We start from the raw sequence: 18,255 nt of genomic DNA, 5'->3' as shown, positions 1-18,255 counted from the left end.
AGTAGTAGCAGCAGTAGTAGTAGTAGTAGTAGTAGTAGTAGTAGTAGTAGTAGTAGTAGTAGTAGTAGTAGTAGTAGTAGTAGTAGTAGTAGTAGTAGTAGTAGTAGTAGTAGTTTATTCAGTCATGATCTCACACAATACAATATGCACAATCATTTAACAATATTTGATTTTACAGTGAATGAAAAGGTAGACTGAAGCATAATGCTTATACATGCCTGTCCTATATTCTTAACAAAATGAAGACTCCAAAACAGTATTCTAAAATAAAATAGCAAAAAACAGTATTATTCACCTTTGTAGTTTTCAAAAATAGCTTTTACAAACCAAAAGCGAATTACTCATTCTTAACTGTATACCAGCATTGTTCCACAAGTTAACCCCAATAATAGAAATACACCTCCTTTTAATCCCTTTCTTAGCTTTTTGAACAGTACATTTACAAATATATCTCAAATCATATTTTCTTTCATGTATTGAAAAAAAACCTTTGCACCCCGTCCGGGAGTAACATTGCCTTAGCTCTCTGTACATTATTTGCAAAATTTTATAATTTTATAATAATAATAATATATTTAATTTGTAATGCGCTTTATAATTGTGGAGCAAATCTCAAAGCGCTACAGTTTAAAAGAACATAAAAACTAGCAAGAGTAAAGGAAGAAAGAATATTAAAAAATAGGCAAGACTAAAGCTAGCAGGGAGTCAAAATAACACTAAAACTAGTAGCAGAGGAAGAGAAACATAGAATAAATAAAACTGGTAAAAGAAATTGGTAAAAGGACATAAAATGTGTGGAGCAAAAAAATTGATAAAAATCAACAGAAGGCTCTATTAAAAAGATGAGTTTTGAGTAGGGATGTTCGATATTTGCTTTTTTACCGATATCCGATATACCGATATTGTCCAACTTTTAATTTCCGATACCGATATCAACCGATACCGATATATGCAGCCCCCCCCCCCCCCCCCCCAAAAAAACACAACATTATGCATACTTTTCACAATAAATAAAATAAGAATTTGTTCTTACTTGCTTGCCTGGGTAAATAAAGGTTAAATAAATGTAAGATTTTCTTTTTTTTGAAAACCGATACCGATCATTTCCGATATTACATTTTAATGCCAATATCGGCCGATAATATCGGTAGGCCGATAATATCGGACATCCCTAGTTTTGAGGCCCTTCTTGAAAGCATCCACAGCCCGTGGTGCTCTCGGGTGGTCAGGGAGAGCATTCCACAACCCACAACAAGCCTCACCTGACAGACACATCCTCCGCGTCGACGTACAGTACGGGCCTACCTCACGAACGTTTCTTCTCACTGCAGTTGGTGATCCTCGCCTCCTCCGTCAGGGATGTGAAGAAGCACAGGTTGCCCATCCCCATGCTGTCCGTCCACACTGTGTATGGGGACAAGGTAAGACTGCCCACTGACTCAGGTTGCCCATCCCCATGCTGTCTGTCCACACTGTGTATGGGGACAAAGTAGGACTGCCCACTGACTCAGGTTGCCCATCCCCATGCTGTCTGTCCACACTGTGTATGGGGACAAGGTAAGACTGCCCACTGACTCAGGTTGCCCCTCCCCATGCTGTCTGTCCACACTGTGTATGGGGACAAAGTAGGACTGCTCCCTGACTCAGGTTGCCCCTCCCCATGCTGTCCGTCCACACTGTGTATGGGGACAAGGTAAGACACGCTCACTGACTCAGGTTGCCCCTCCCCATGCTGTCTGTCCACACTGTGTATGGGGACAAAGTAGGACTGCTCCCTGACTCAGGTTGCCCCTCCCCATGCTGTCCGTCCACACTGTGTACGGGGACAAGGTAAGACACGCTCACTGACTGCATTTAACCCTTTCACTACCACACTACAGAAGCTTAACCCTTTACTCTCACACTACAGACGGTTCTTTTTTTTATCCACTTTTTCTCCTCCTGTTTTTCTGTATTTTCCTCCCATCCCAATTTAGTCTTTATGCCAATTCCCCCCTCCCCTTCCTGGTCGTTGTGCGCATGTGCCCCCCACTTGCCGGTCTAGGGAGCCCTGAAGTCTATCAGATGCTTCCTCCGATACATAGGAGACAGCCAGCAGCCTCTTTTCACCTGACAGCGAGGACTCTCATTGGGTGAGTGTAACGCGTGGGAGGCTCACACTACCCCCGCCATTTCCCTCCCTCGCTGTGCAGGCGCCCTGACCGACCTGTAGGAGTCACTGTTTACAACGACCAGATTACCACCCACCGGCTTCCCTCCCGCTGACACTGCCAATTGTGTCAGTATGACGGCCGGCCAAGCCGGAGGTACCGCTGACAGCCGGATTCGATACCAGTGTATCTGCGGTGGTAGACAGACTCCTGTCACCGTATTACACGCAGCGTATATGGGATTTATTTCTTCCCGTCTGCCCCCGGGGGCTCATATATTCAGAGCCCTGGAAGCAGGTAGAGCGGAGGAGAGTAAAAACCTTTATCGCCCCCCAAAGGGCCGTGTGCCTCATAGCCAGCAGATATAGAAAGAGCAAACATTCACACACAAAAGAAAGATCACAAAAGCACAACATAGAAAAACATAAATGAAGCCACACATTTAAAGGGGACATATTTGAGTCCTTTTCAACACATTAATATAGGTCTTTGAGATCCCATAAACATGTCTTTTTCTGAAAAAGAAACCCCACTCAGAGTATGCATTCTAGCAGCCTCTATACCTCTCTGTCTCTGTGCCTGTAACAAGTGAGCTGCTTTTATCGTACAAGTACGATACTTATCGTACATCTAGCAGTGGTGGTGTGTGAGTCTCTACAACAACAAAATTCAGTAGTAGGTAGTAGAAGACATACAGGTACAGGTCACAGAATTATAGTACAGTGGAGAAGTAAGAATAAAAATTGAATAAAAAGGCAGTGTAAACAATATACAATATAATGAACTCTGGACATATCCGGGCAACAAGGTGCGGGATGATGGTATGTATGCCCTCTCAGTTATATTTGCCCTAAATATAGTTACAATATATAATCTAATCATCTAAATCTAATCTAATATATAATCTAAAAAAAAACGAAATGCTAAAATGCTAAATTCTAAATATATGCAATATATAATCTAATAATCCAATAGTCTAAATCTAATTTAATATATAATCTAAAAAGGCTAAATACTAAAAGGCTAAATGCTAAATATATGCTCTGATGAAGTATACAGTATTCACATAAGGTGCGGTATGCATAAGGTATGTATATTGTCCTTTTAGGTGGGAGTCAGCTACTAGGTTCCTAGTAGTTGGATGTCTGTCAGCAGTCCCTGCCCACTGTTGTGGAGCCTGATGGCCGCTGGTATGAAGGACTGGCCGAGGCGGTTAGTTGAGCTTCGGGGGGGGTATGAGTCTGTGACTGAACGTGCTTCTCATCTTGAGACTTCAACCCTGTCCCTTTATTTCAGTACTCGTTTGCGTCCTTGCGGAGCCGTGAGATCTGTTACAAGCTCCTGCAAGCTGTCTGCACTCAAGCGCAGGTAGGTCCTCCTGAATGAATGAATGAATGAAAACTTTATTTAACAGATTGCAGAATGGGTACAATACAGTACGGCTCAATACATACAATTGTTAAGGGGATGCAGACCTGAAAAAGACGTTTGTCTTGTTTCCATCAGGGTCCCCCATTTTCAATTCATATAGACATTTATGACATACACAACATACATGACATTTATGGCATAGGGACATATAGGTATTTAGTACTGATACATTTGTGACATAAACGGTATTCAAATATACAGTACTGTTACCCCTAGATCCTGACAGAGTATATACATATGATGGGGAGGGGACTGTACATTAGGAGGGGGTGGGTGGGTGGGAGAGAAATATACATACGGCGGAGAGGGAATATGTACATGCGGTGGGGAGGAGACTGTCTATTAGGAGGTGGTGGGGGTTTTGGGCATTTACGGTGGCCAGTTTCGAATTGCAGCCTCCCGTAGGTGCTCTTTAAGAGCAGTTTTGAATGTGGGCAGGGATTCACATTCCTTTACAGCTTTGGGTAGGGCGTTCCACATTGATGTGGCATAATTGCGAAACGTGTTTAGTCCCTTGTTTGAGCCGAATCTGGGTTTAACATGATTTGTTGAGCTTCCTCTGGTGTTGTGATCGTGGTATTCACTGACCTTTGGGAAGTATTTTGACATGTACATGGGTACCTTAGTCGTGTAGTGTATCTTGTAGACCAGGCCCATTGCAAGTTGCTGTACTCTGTCGTCTACTCTAAGCCATCCTAGGTTGTCAAAGTGGGCAGGGGTGAGGTGGGTTCTGGGGGTAAGGTCAAGTAGTAGTCTGACCAGTTTGTTTTGTGATGTTTGTAATTTTGTTTTAAGCGCCTTTGAGGTGCTTTGGTACCATGAGGTGCACGCATAGTCGTAGTACCCTTGAATGAGTGCTCCTGCCAGAGTCCAGCAGAGTCCTCCAGTTTATTTGTTTATTAACAAGGATCCCCATTAGCTGATGCCAATGGCACCAGCTAGTCTCCCTGGGGTCCGAAGTCCCACATATCAATACACATACAAATATACATACACACGCACAGTCGCACACACACACGCATGCGCACATATATACATGTACTAATGTACTGTATACATATACACACACATACATATACACGTATTTTACATATCTCAACATTGAGACCACAGTTGTGGGACATGAACAAAAGTGGTATTTGGACCTATAAATGGCCTCAGAAATTTGATTAAATCACAGTATTTAGTAATGATTTTTTTATGTCAAGATGTGTAATAACACTGATATCTATCAAAAATCATTTGACAAATTTTTACATAAAACCAAAATGTCACTCCTGGGACTTAAAAGTGCCATAGTTGCAGAAACACCCATATACACAATACAACAGCCTAACTTATTACAATCATCCAAAAAAAGACATCATACAAAACAATATTGCACATGAAAGATGAAGAGCTAATGCTTGCCTGTAAAGGGCAGCATTACCATCTTCAGCTTGTCACAGTTTATAGAAAATAAGAAGAACAAATAATTAAAAACTCAAATAAATAACCACTGGACTATTACTGCTCACTAGCTAAGTTATACATTCGTAAATGTATGTTTATATTATGATTAGCTATTTAAGTATGTACCGCATGTGAGCAGGCAGACATACCGCCAGGGGTGTAAAGTACTTGAGTAATTGTACTTTGTTACAATATTTAAGTACTGTTTTGGGGGGATTGTACTTTACTCAAGTATTATTAGGTTTGTATACTTGTACTTTTACTCAATTACATTTCAGAGAAAAGAACAGAACGCAGGTCCAACTATATTAATTAGTATATTTGTTTCTCTGGCCGAACTAACGTTAATGTTGACAGAGTCACCTATGGAGCGACAATAATTTGGCCATGACGACAAGGTTTCTCTCTTTAGCCTTTGGCGTGGTTTATTATTCACATTGCACACATCAGTACACGAGACCTTCTCCTTGTGAGAGGCGACGGAGGAAGAGATAGAGGGGGAGGTAACATCTCCTTTTATACCTCTTACCTGGCGTCAGCTTCAATAGCTACGCCTATAGCGCCCTCTCTTGTGGAAACAGTTCTGTATCGTATCGCTCTCGCTCGGCATCGCTCTCTGCACTATCTCGCATACGTGCACGCGCACTGAATAAAGACCACAATGTACCTTTAATCCCAATATTCGTCTGACCACACCCCTATCAGCTTACCCATATAAGCAGGGGTGGGGCCACCCACTCGCCTCCTTCTCGCTTTCACCACAAGGAAGAAGTGCCTCGGTAGATCCCCACACTTGACACCATGATGGAAGAAAGGTTTAGGAGCAGCTTGGGAAACAAGGATACGTTGACATCATATCTTTATTTTCTCTCTCACTATTTTCGAGAAAATACGGCGATATTGTCTTCGTACTGGAGGGTCTGGAAGATGATGATCATTCTAAAAACCCTCCACCGGTTTTCGTATTGGGAGCACGCCGCTGCATGCTTCTCAACTGCAGTTCCTTGCTGTGTTTGTTGGGGTGAAACCTGTCAGGCCACAGCTGAACTGTCGGACATGCCGCTGTTGTGAGAAGCGGTGCGTTCCAGGTTGGGTGAGTAGTGTTTTGCTGGCAGGCTCCACTTGTCTGTTAGTGCTATGGGGGCTACTTGACAATGTTTATGGAAACCGGCCCCAGGCTAGGGTCCTTTGTTCAGCCACCTAGGCGACAGAAGGTCTTGGTCTGAAGACCATTATAGTTTTAACTAGTGGGCCGCGACCATTAACACTGGTGATCCCTGTGTGTTCTGGACGAGTGGACATCTCTCTGTCACCGTGTTAAGGCCCCATCTTTCATATCCAAATGAGAGTATTCCTTCACGAGGGGATATGTGCATGGATGTGCGATAGCGGCAGATCCATGTTCAAATCAGCTACACAGGCCAGTTTGGTATTGTGCTGATTCCGTCGGGTGTTGGTAAAATCACCGTTGTAAAGCAGTGTTGACATCTTGTTTCTCTGTTCTCTTAAACAGTGAGGAGAGGTTCAGAACGGCGGCCTGTCTGGGTGAGTGTTATGTCATTGTTTACATGTTCGGTTGATAGCTGCTTAGCTTACGGTTAGCCAGTCAGCTGTTAACTGCTGCGTTAGCCTGCTGGATCGCTGCATGGCCTGCTTAGGGCCTACTATTAGCCGGTCAGCTGTTAGCTGCGGGGCTAGCATGTCGTGGTCGCTAGGTAACGTTAGCTTGCTGCGATAGGCCATGGCTGGCGCGGGGTAGCTTAGCTTCTCGCGCGCCGCCGTGAGCTCGCTTCTGATCGCGTGCATGGTTAGCTCGGCGTCTCGCAAGCAGAAGCAGTAGCACCCGAACGGTTGGAGCGGCCGTTAGCTTGATGCTATTCTGTTGAACGTGCTTTGATTTTAACATGTTTTACACTCTTGACCGCGACGTCATCCTTGACAGGGGATGTTTCGTCGACCCTGCCCTGAGCCTGGACGGCAAGGTTGCATCAACGGGGGACTGTAGTACGGGTTGGGGCGGTGACGCTACCCAGTTCGGACAACACAGGAGCGGCTGTGTTCCTACGGTGTCTGTGACTGCACTTCGCTGATCTGCGTTCCGGGTAGGAACGGGGTTGACCAGACCTCATAACACGTCTTCTGGTTTTACTTTGCTAAATGTATTGTGAATAACGGTGTTTTTTCCCAAAACGTGTGTTGTTGCAATGCATTTAGGATACGTTGCGGGTTATGTGTGAGCTGTTTTTTGTCACTGGCAGTTAGCTTCTCCGTGTAAAATCGGGATGTAATGATCTGGTTGTTGTGTGAGAAACATCATGGTGTTTATATGTACCGTGTACTCGCTACTAAGGTAACTAACCTATGAAGCTGTGCTTGGTGACAAGTGAGTAAAAGAATGTTCTTTCTCAGACTGTAATGACAATGAACAGTGTGTTCACACATTAACAGGTTTTCCTGTTTTAACTGGCCGTATTGAGGGTAAAATAGGAGGATTGTGTTTCCCCCCCGGTTCCCTGGGGACTTTTTCATCCTCCTATCAGACATGTTGTGCATTAATTGTGTCTTTTGTGTGGTAGGGATACGATGTAACTCTTAGCTTGATTGCTGAGGTTGTGCTAAATCTGCTGGAGAAACCTATTTCCTAAAGGGAAATTGGTTTGGTTGCTGTCATGTGTGCTTAGCAAGGCCTGTGGTCGATACTAATCAAGAATGATGTATTCTCTCATTGTGAAAAAAACGGCGTTCCTCTGTTGAGTGTTTTTTGCCATTTTTTGTAGGTGATGATGGGTTGTGTGTGTCATGTGACCTACAACTGGGTTGTACTGGCCACAGAAGCACATGTGTATGTTGGACCGGGGTTCTTAGAGCCCTCTCTATTCTGTGTTTTTCCTTAGTAAAAATCAGATAGCAGGTTAGCTCATGCGCTGTGTGGAGCTGTGAAACGCTTCATAGAGCTGACTATGACTGTGTCATATTCTCTTTTTGTCGTTACATCGTATCATGGGTGTGGGGTCGTAAAGGGGTGAACTGGTAACCTTTCCTCTCCCCATTGTTCTGTCGGTCGGTGGTACACCCCCTGTCCTTCAAGGTTCCCATCACGTGGCGGTTCGGCACGTTACAGGGGGGGGGGGGGGGGGGGGGGGGGAGGGAGTTCCTGGTCCCACGGCCTGGTATATTGGGCGTGTGCACCGCAGGAATTCCCCCGCCATAGAGTACGTCACCGTGCGCGTCTCTGTTGGTAGGACTTCCGTGTGCTGTTCAGGTCCATGTGATGGATCTGTTTTCAGGGGGGGTGGTCAGGGCTCCTCCTCACCAAGCGCCTATTCAGGCCTTCTGTGAGTTCGGACTCCTTCTTCCATGTGAGGAAGCCTCCATCAGAGTACAGAGCCTTCCTCCTCAGATTGTCAAAGTGAGTGGACCCTCTAGAAGGGTCCTTTTCTATTGTATGTATATTCGATTCAATTCGTTTATTGAGTGTGTATGGGTTCAGTGCCTCTTCCCCGGAGGCCCTAAAACCAGTTTTTTACATGGCTCAAGGTGCAATATATTCTTTTCAATCTGTACAGCTCGCGTGGGAAGTCTCTCTGGGGATCCCCGTCTCTTTCCTATGGGAGGGTGGTGGGATGTAAAAATGTGAACATTTTTTACCCCGGCTGTGTAGACTGGGATACATACTGTTGATGCTTCCTTCTTTCTATTCCAGAAGTGTTGGAGTTAGGGAGTGTCACACCCCTCTTGTCGTTCCCCTGGGCGCCTTGGGGATTCAATGACAGGTCTAAATAGCCTGTTCATTGATGGGGGTGTGTCCCGACGCACGTATAGTGCTAGCTCGCTGTAAACAGGCGATTGACTGGCACGCCTTGGTTGCTTGTGGTTGAAACAGCGTTTTTATAAAGCAACTGAGATGGGGGTTTTTCCTCTTCCGACGACCACATCCCATGACCTGGGTGGGTTGTCGACGGATTCTCGTTCATGTCTGGGGGATGATGACGGGATGGATCTGAACATATGTGGTGGGGTCTCACGCCCTTGGGGTGGGCCACCAGGCGCGGTTCGTCCGAACGTCTGGGTGGCGCCTTCTTTTCATGTTAAGATCAACACGCATATCTGCCCTTCTCCTGGAGTAGGCATGTTGGCGTGGTTAGGGCACGGGACTGGTTCTGGTCACGCTGGTCCAGATCAGTTGAACCCGTTGTCCGCCGGGGATGCAGATCTGCTGTTCTGGTACCCTGAGGGACTTGGGCTTTTTTCAGGGGGAAAAATGCCAGGTCGGTCTGGGTGTCACAGGGTTAAGCGCTATGGAGACCCTGGTTGGGTATGTTTTTACTCAGCACTGTCGTCATGGCTTACAGCCATGCCATTCTGTACGCGCTCGATCTCGTCGGATCTCAGCCGCTACACAGGTTGGTCCTGGTTAGTACTTGGTTGGGAGACCGCCTGGGAATACCAAGTACGGTGTGCTTAGGGGCTGGTTCTCCATTATTTTTCGCTCCTCTCTCACGCATGGCGAAGAGGGGCCTGTGGGGGTGGTTTTTTGACCTCCTCTGGTGACCCTGTGCTTCCCGTACCGCCAGGCCCGGTCCGAAGTGATGTTTGCGACCCGTAGGCCTGGGTTAACCCTTTTTGGAAACTGAAACACTTGTACTGCGGTATAGCCGGTGTATACCCGCAGGTGTGTTTTGGAGTTTTTTCTTGAGGGGTTATAGGAACAACCACCGCATTGGGTAACACCGAGGTGGTTGATTCCCTGGTGTGTTGGTGCAGTGTCAACTCCCGGGTTCACCGTTTGAGGGTGCCCCTGCACGTTCATGACGTCTGCCAATCGTGTCAGCCTTCTCTGCCTCGACCCCTCTGGGTGGGGGTTTTTAAATGGAGGCTTGGTCATGCAACAACGCCAGCATACGCCCCTTCCGCCGGGGCAGCTGTGTTCAGCTGTCCCCTCTGGCGCCTGTCTCGTCCGCAGTCTCCAGGCTAGGGTTAACAGCCTGTTGCCTGGTTTTTCCCCGGTGCGCTGCCTGCTTCCGTTGGTTAACCTTTTTTGTGTGCTTACGGCCATGCTGACTGTCTGTTCTGCAGGGTCAGTGTGCCAGGCGGTGTACTGTTGGGGGGACGGGGCCCGCTCGGCTTACGGCCATACCGACCTGAACACGCCCGATCTCGTCCGATCTCGGAAGCTAAGCAGGTTCTGGCCTGGTTAGTACTTGGATGGGATTCCGCCTGGGAATACCAGGTGCAGTAACTGAGGGGCCTTTGTCCGAATACGCTGGCGATGTGGGGGGCGGGGCACTACGTGCCCACCTGGTGGGGTCTTGATGCTGGCATCATGGACTTCTCCGGGCCCCCATTCTAGGGAGTCCAGTCCTTTTGGTGGGTCTGGGTCTTCCTTCGTGCTCCGCTGCTACGGCCTTGCCACGGGGTTGGGTTTGCCCTTGACCCCGTGATTCTGGGGGCAGTAACGAGGTTGTTCCTCCGTTCGTTCCCGGGTGGCATGCGGGTTGTGCGTGTGTGTAGTCGTGGGGTCAAGCCACGGTCTGCTCACCCTGTGCGTTGAGTTGCTTGAGTGCCTCTTCGCACGGTCGGGTCCGTCGCCCTCCCGTGAAGCCCCTAATAGGGGGGGTGCCCGCCATTAGGGTGGGTCGGGGGGGCTCGGCCCTCCCTGTTCTGATGGTTTGTGGGGGGCTGTCAGCGGGGTGTATTTGTCGGCCGTTGGCTCTCGCTCGGCCTCCCTTGTGCAGAGAGCGATGCCGAGCGAGAGCGATACGATACAGAACGTTAGGTTATGACTATAACCAAGTTCTGTTAGTATAGCGACGCTCGGCATCCGACGCCGCTGCAGCCTTTGACCTCGCCTTGTGGCGAAAGCTTGGGAAGGAGGCGAGTGGGTGGCCCCACCCCTGCTTATATGGGTAAGCTGATAGGGGTGTGGTCAGACGAATATTGGGATTAAAGGTACATTGTGGTCTTTATTCAGTGCGCGTGCACGTATGCGAGATAGTGCAGAGAGCGATGCCGAGCGTCGCTATACTAACAGAACTTGGTTATAGTCATAACCTAACGTTAAGCAGTTACATGCAATCGTATATAACACATAACTTCAACAGTTAACGTTATTAATGCTGCGGCTGCTCTTTATTTAAAAACAGCCAATCAAATCCCCATCAATGGAAAATGAACCCGCCCATACCCATGCTGATTGGTCCTTGTGCAAGACTAGAAAGCGGGGATCTTTGATTAAACACCTGCTTTCAGAAACATATACAGTCAGAAACTTTTTCTTTTTAGTACTTAAGTACATTTAAAAGTAGAAACGTTTTTTAAGTGTGTTTTAGCCAGATACTCTGACTTTTACTTGAGTACGATTTTGAGACGGTACACCCATACTTTCACTTAAGTATAATTTCTGGGTACTTTTTACACCGCTGCACACCGCTCCCTGAGGGAGGAGCCTGTGAGTCTGAAGTGTCTCCTGTGTCTCCCTCCCTGCAGCGGGGCGAGAGTCCCACCAGCAGCGCCCACGTCTCCTCCGGCGATAATGGAGGCGATCAGGACACGGTAGGTTTCGGCACCAATAAGTTTAAGTTTATTTGGATCCCCATTAGCTGTTACAAATGGCAACAGCTACTCTTCCTGGGGTCCACCAGAAAACAATAAATACAAACAAACATCATAATTTAACCCACACCCATCCAACCCAACCCACCTCATTACATTAGCATTATACCAAAATATTACAAAATGATTAGTAAAATAATTAAATGTTATATATCAAGCATTGTGCCTGTACCCAAAAGTAACCTCTTTACTTGCTTTTTAAAGCTTTCTTTGCTTGTTGCTTGAGTAATTATATATGGCAACCTATTCCACTGTGAGATGGCCCTATAGTTCTTTTCATTGCATTTGATCTCGGTAGAGGAATTGAAACATGTCCCCTGGTAACTTGTCTTGTCCTGTGCTCATGTCTGTCTTGGGAAAAGGTTATTTTTGAGTACAGGCAGCTTGGTTGTTCAGACAGTTATATTCCTGAATAGTGTTAGTAGGCTGCGTGTCGATCTGTCCTCTACTTTCAACCACGCAAGATCCCTATGCATTTGGTCTACACCTGTTCTCGTAGAGCACCCGAGTGCAAGACGAGCTGCTCTATTCTGCACAATCTGAAGTTTGTTGAGATATTCTTTTGCTGCACTTGACCAGATTGCTGGGCAGTAGTCAAGTGACCCATACGGACGTGAATGTTCGGATACGAATGTCGATTTTGACGACCGTAATTTGTAATTTTCATTCCATTTTCGATTCTTCACACATTCGAATGTATTTATACTCAAGAGCTGTATTACACAGTTTGGTTTGGCTCCGAAGATGTTTTACTTGATTTCAAAGTCAATGAATTCGTAAAAACAATGAACATTTTATTTAAAGGTGCTATAGATAACATTCAGCCACTAGATGTCGCACTAGAGCACCAGCATTTTATTTATCCAATCGCAACATGTAAACAACATTCATGTTGGACCTTAAAAGAAAATAAATAATTATAATTACTCTACATAAAACATTTTATCTATGGAAGAGGATGAGATAATTTTGTAACATTTTCAATTCTGTATTGAGATCATTACACCCGTCAGCATAGTTGTTACTATAGTGTCTATAGTTCCTTATACAGCGCTCTTCGAACAGTGAATGGTCAAAGGTGCCGCAGACACGGCGAGACACGGGTCAACCACCAACCGTCTCGACTCCACCTTGCTGTGAGACTACTGAACAGCTCATCGCAACTCATCGCAGTTACTCCTTCTGCGTTGTTACAGTTTCGATGCCCGAGGGAGTTTCGAACCCGGGTCGGCCGCACTGCGGGCGACAGCATAGACCGCTATAGCAAGAGATGAATTCACTTCTTGGTAATGTGTCTATGTGTCTTTTAAAGGAAAACTCCAACATTTGGGGAAATTAGCTTATTTGCCATCTACCCTGGAGTTAGACAAGAAGATACATACCTTTTTTCTTCTCTGTGCATGCAGTAGGAGTAGGAAGACGCGCACCGTTAGCCTAGCTTAGCATCAGTCAATGGAAGTAGGTTCCTCCATTAGCCTAGTTCCCAACATCTTCCTACTCCTACTGCATGCACAGATAAGAAAAAGGTATGTATATTCTTGTCTAACTCCAGGGTAGATGGCAAATAAGCAAATTTCCCAAAATGTTGGAGTTTTCTTTTAAGGGGAAATGAGTTTAACTCGCAGTGCCGCTGACTGCCACAGTCACTTCACAACACGGACCTCCATTACATCTGCACACTGCACTGTAGCACTTTATGGCACCTATATCTCTTTTAATCTTTTAATCAGTTAATCATATTAGCCTTATTGAATTAAATCAGTTTTTTCCTGAATTAGACTAGGTTTTTATTGAAATGGATTAGTTTGCTATTGAATCAATTCGCTGTTTTTATTGACCGTTTTTATTGAATGATTCGTTTTTACTGGATTTTTATTGAATCAGTTCGTATGTCTGCCATGAGGATCAGTATTTATTTATTTAGTATATATCTAGTTCAAATGGCTATAACTGAGACCTGAGTACTGTATCTCGTGCTTCCATTTCAATGAAAAAATGACAATAAACATAACTTTGACTTTGACCTTGTCCACAGCTCTCCTGTTGCTCCAGCCACGAGGACAGCATGGATACGAGCAGAGACATGGACACGGACAATGGCTTCTCTCCAGTTCCCAATGGAGGTGAGGAGAACTACCTCTAGGCCAGTGGTTCTCAAACTACGGCTCGCGACCCATTGGGGTCGCGGGTAGGTGACAGGGCAGGGTACCTTCTTGCGCATTCGCAATAAAAAATTATTATAATCAAAAAAATTACGTTCTGGCAACATATTCTGTCTAAATATGCCTCGTTTTATAAATGTGTATTGATAACATAGTGCTGTAATAAAATGTTCTAATAAATATGCATGATCGAGTTCAACAACGTGTGCTTTTATTTTGATATTCCTTTTAATTCCACGTTGAAATTATGCGATACATTATGTGTGGGGTCCCCAAAAGAAAATCCTAAATAAAATGTGGTCGCGGTATGAAAAAGTTTGAGAATCCCTGCTCTAGGCAATAGCGAATTGCAAAATCAATCTCTGAGGAATATACCCAGCGGATTGGTCTTCGTAAAAGAAAGCTCACGTTGTCGCAATGTTTGTGTGATAACTTGGTGATAGAATAGAAATGTCAGTGGTTGTTTCGTCTTTCTCCAGACGCCTCTCTGGTCCTTGGAAAGTGCTCCTCCACTCCAAGAAGTACCCCCCTAGATGAGGACACATGTATGCATGCATGTACACACACACACACACACACACACACACACACACACACACACACACACACACACACACACACACACACACACACACACACACACACACACGCAGGGGCCGAGCTTCCTACAGGCGTCATCGAGTATCTATCGTTCAATATGTGAAAAAGAAATAATTTTTTCATCGATACATTACCGTTTTATACCGTGGTGAATATAAGTATGTTTTTAGAGCGGTCTAGGGTCATTCATGGGAGGCTGGTAATAGCCCCCAACGTGTATTATACTAAATGCATTGGCGTTTTGTCCCTACACATGGTACAATTAAAAGATCAAATGCATATGATAGGTATTATGTTCCATCATGAATGCATGAAAGGGTGGGGCAGGGGGGTAGTTTTTTGATGCTTTGATCGTCACCAATGGAATACGTTCTGGACTAGCGTTACACACATACGCTCGGATCGCAATGAAGGCATGCTTTGATCAACGCAAGATTGATATCATATAGCCCTTACCTTGACTAGGATGTGCGCCAAAAAGAATATTCCAATTATCTGATCGCGAGTCCCAGTATTGGTGTCGATCATGTCGCCAACATAATCCGCCACACATCATCCATCTGGAGCATTTGACCCTCCTCAAGCCGATCGGGACAACCGCTCCCCTTGTCCGACATGGAAAAGGCTACCTGGATGGATAATGAATGGAAATATCGAATAAAAGAAATAACAATGAAAACCCGACTTTTCTCGGGTTTGGCGCTCAAGCAAGTTAAGAGGTTGGGGGGGGGGGTGTTCTTGTTTAGAATAAATAAAGGTGCAGTACTTTACTGTATAACTGTTGAGATGTTTTGATTTATTTTGGGGGGGGGGGGGGGGGCAGTGGTGAAGCTTACCTAGGGCGCCAAATGTGCAAGGTCCGGCCCTGCACACACACACACACACACAAGGAACAGAGATTTATCTTGAACAATTATCTGACATTCTTTCTGTTTTTTTGGTGTTTCTTTAACCCAATCAGCTGCGCCGTGGATCTGGAGCCTCGTTGAGAAAGTCACGTCACTCCTTTTAATGAGGGGGGAGGGCAACCTCAGTGCTGTCTTCTACGTCTACCTTCTACTGTGAGTACATGTCTACCTTACCGTACATCTACCTTACCGTACATCTACCTTACCGTACATCTACCTACTGAGTACACCTCTACCTTACCGTACATCTACCTACTGAGTACACCTCTACCTTACCGTACATCTACCTTACCGTACATCTACCTTACCGTACATCTACCTTACCGTACAACTCTACCTCACCGTACATCTACCTACTGAGTACACCTCTACCTTACCGTACATCTACCTTACCGTACATCTACCTTACCGTGCATCTACCTTACCGTACACCTTTACCTCACCGTACATCTACCTTAGTTTAGTTTAGTTTACTCAGTTTATTTGATCAGGGACAGTGCATATCAACCCAACAGTTTATACATTTATAAATTAATACAAATTAAAACTATGTAAATATGCCAACATTAGCAGGGTTGCTATAGTTTTCAGTTGTAGGCCCTGGGCTAGATGTTTAAGCCAGAAAAGAAACTGAAAAATAGAAGGATATTAAAGCTAATATAAAAACAGTTTAAAACATATTCTGTACATTCACTCTCTAGGCATTTGTGCATCTATAAAAAAATTGTTTTAATTAAAACAGTGTACAGGGACAAATCAAAGCTATACATGTATAAACACTGTATAGGCAGGCACACATATGGCAGGCACACATACATAATCATAAATCATTACCATCTTACCGCACATCTACCTTGTACTGAGAGTCAGAGGTGTAAAAAGTACCCAGAAGTTATACTTGAGTGAAAGTATGGGTACCGTCTCAAAATCTTACTCAAGTAAAGGTCAGAGTATCTGGCTAAAAACACACTTGAGTAAAAGTAAAAAAGTTTCTACCTTTAAATGTACTTAAGTACTGAAAGGTTAAAGTAAAAACTTTTTTTCTGACTGTCTATTCTTCTGATAGCAGGTGTTTAATCAAAGATCCCCACTTTCTAGTCTTGCACAAGGACCAATCAGCATGGGTGTGGGCGGGTTCATTTTCCATTGATGGGGATTTGATTGGCTGTTTTTAAATAAAGCGCGGCCGCAGGATTAATAACGTTACCGTTAGTTCGGCCAGAGAAACAAATATACTAATTTAAATAGTTGGACCTGCGAGATTTGTACTTTGTACTTTGTAGGGCTGCATTTTAAATGTAAGGAGTAAAAAGTATGTTTTTCTTCTCTGCAATGTAATTGAGTAAAAGTACAAGTATACAAATCTAATAATACTCGAATAAAGTACAAATCCCCCAAAAACAGTACTTAAGTATTGTAACAAAATACAATTACTCAAGTACTTTACACCCCTGCTGAGAGTAACCTCCTCCTTACATTGTTACTCAGCTGATAGAGTTGTACCCTTCCTGATGACTTGTCGTACAGAACTTGTAAGTCGCTTTGGATAAAAGCGTCAGCTAAATGACTAAATGTAAATGTAAATGTTACTGTACATCTACCTTCTACTGTCATCTACCTTCATCACCATCCTTCTGTCTCCACTTCTACCCCCCAGCACACATACATAAGTGTAATTTTTTTTTATTTTTTTTTTATTTATTTTTTTAAACATACACATAAACATAACAACATAAAATTAGATATACAAGCATTAATTAACAGTACACATCCAATTAAATCACCATTTAAATAAATGTATTATACGAGATATATACCTAATACTTGCTATCTAATAACCTACACACATATGCTCTCGCTTGCTCCCCCCCCCCCCGGACCCCCACTTGGATAATCCATCCATTATCATTCGCTCCTTACCAGGCACTACAATTCATATGCTAGCTTTTATTCTCTCAACCACTTCTAACCACATTGCAATTTTGGATTCACTGACACCTAAAATCCTTGCTGTGGATATTTCTAGATATATCACATCGAGATATGTAAGAATCCAAACCTTCCTACAATTTTTTTCCGGTTGAAACCATCGTGATGCTATCAGCTTTTTAGCCGCTGTGATACCAGATAAAACTAATCTCTTTAGCTGTATAGGGACTGCGAACTCAAAAACATCATTCAACAGCAATACAGAGGGGTGTACAGGTATATTCAGAGTTAAGACATTTGATAATTGCTGGGTATTATCGCTCTGTGCTTCTGCCAATGTAGAAAATGTGAAAATGTGCCCCTCAAAGATTTAAGAAAAAGTATGACCCCTTAAATCGGTCCTGTGCCGCGACGTTCTCAGAGACAAAACACGTCTATAATATTCCATTTCAACAGGGCAGCGCGTTTAATTGTGTAGAAAAGGCCAAACACACATGTATTCGATGTCCAACGACAACACCGATTGGTATGTTGCCTGTCTGGATGGGTTAGGAGAGGATCGTGGTGGTGTTTAGCCAGGCTTTGATTCCTGGGGAGATGGCCAGATAGCTACAGTACATACTGCAGATCAGTTATCGGACCTTTTGTTCTAGAACGCTCACAGCAGGTACAGTTGTGTCTCTGTCCAGGCTCTTGAGCCATGTTGCGTGTTCAAGTTCAAGTTTCAAGTTTGTTTATTATTTGTCACAACAAAATACAGAATACTTTATGATGAAATGCTTGTTTCTGTATGAGCCCATGAGAGTGTGCTACATACAGTAAAAAGAAAGTAAGTAAAACAAATAAAAGTTATTAAGAAGTAAGTAAAAAGTAAGTAATGTCAATATACATATATACAATACAGAGTAAAATGAGTAACAGTGATGTACAATGCAGAAATTTGATGAGGTACAAAACTTAGGGTCGGGTGCAAATGAGGTACTGTATGAATGTAGTGCAAATCTCTTTAAT

The 18,255-nt window shown here is 44.3% G+C and overlaps 1 protein-coding gene across 3 annotated transcripts in view; it reads left to right on the top strand.

The window, feature by feature from the left end:
• The window catches only part of LOC311227505 (GRAM domain-containing protein 2A-like), a 42,394-nt gene that overhangs the window by 17,667 nt on the left and 6,472 nt on the right, over nt 1-18,255 (top strand). For 2 of the 3 annotated variants that reach the window (XM_084313186.1, XM_084313187.1), the window contains exons 6-11: nt 1,332-1,421; nt 3,447-3,518; nt 11,520-11,585; nt 13,681-13,768; nt 14,287-14,352; nt 15,369-15,468. In XM_084313186.1, the coding sequence (XP_084169312.1) occupies nt 1,332-1,421; nt 3,447-3,518; nt 11,520-11,585; nt 13,681-13,768; nt 14,287-14,352; nt 15,369-15,468 (482 nt within the window). The remainder of the gene's footprint in view (nt 1-1,331; nt 1,422-3,446; nt 3,519-11,519; nt 11,586-13,680; nt 13,769-14,286; nt 14,353-15,368; nt 15,469-18,255) is intronic. The other variant, XM_084313188.1, reaches the window with a different exon arrangement.

The sequence above is a fragment of the Notolepis coatsorum genome, assembly GCF_963971535.1.
Source record: "Notolepis coatsorum genome assembly, chromosome: 4".
Lineage (NCBI taxonomy): Eukaryota > Metazoa > Chordata > Actinopteri > Aulopiformes > Paralepididae > Notolepis > Notolepis coatsorum.
This window is presented reverse-complemented; position numbering and strand designations above follow the sequence as displayed.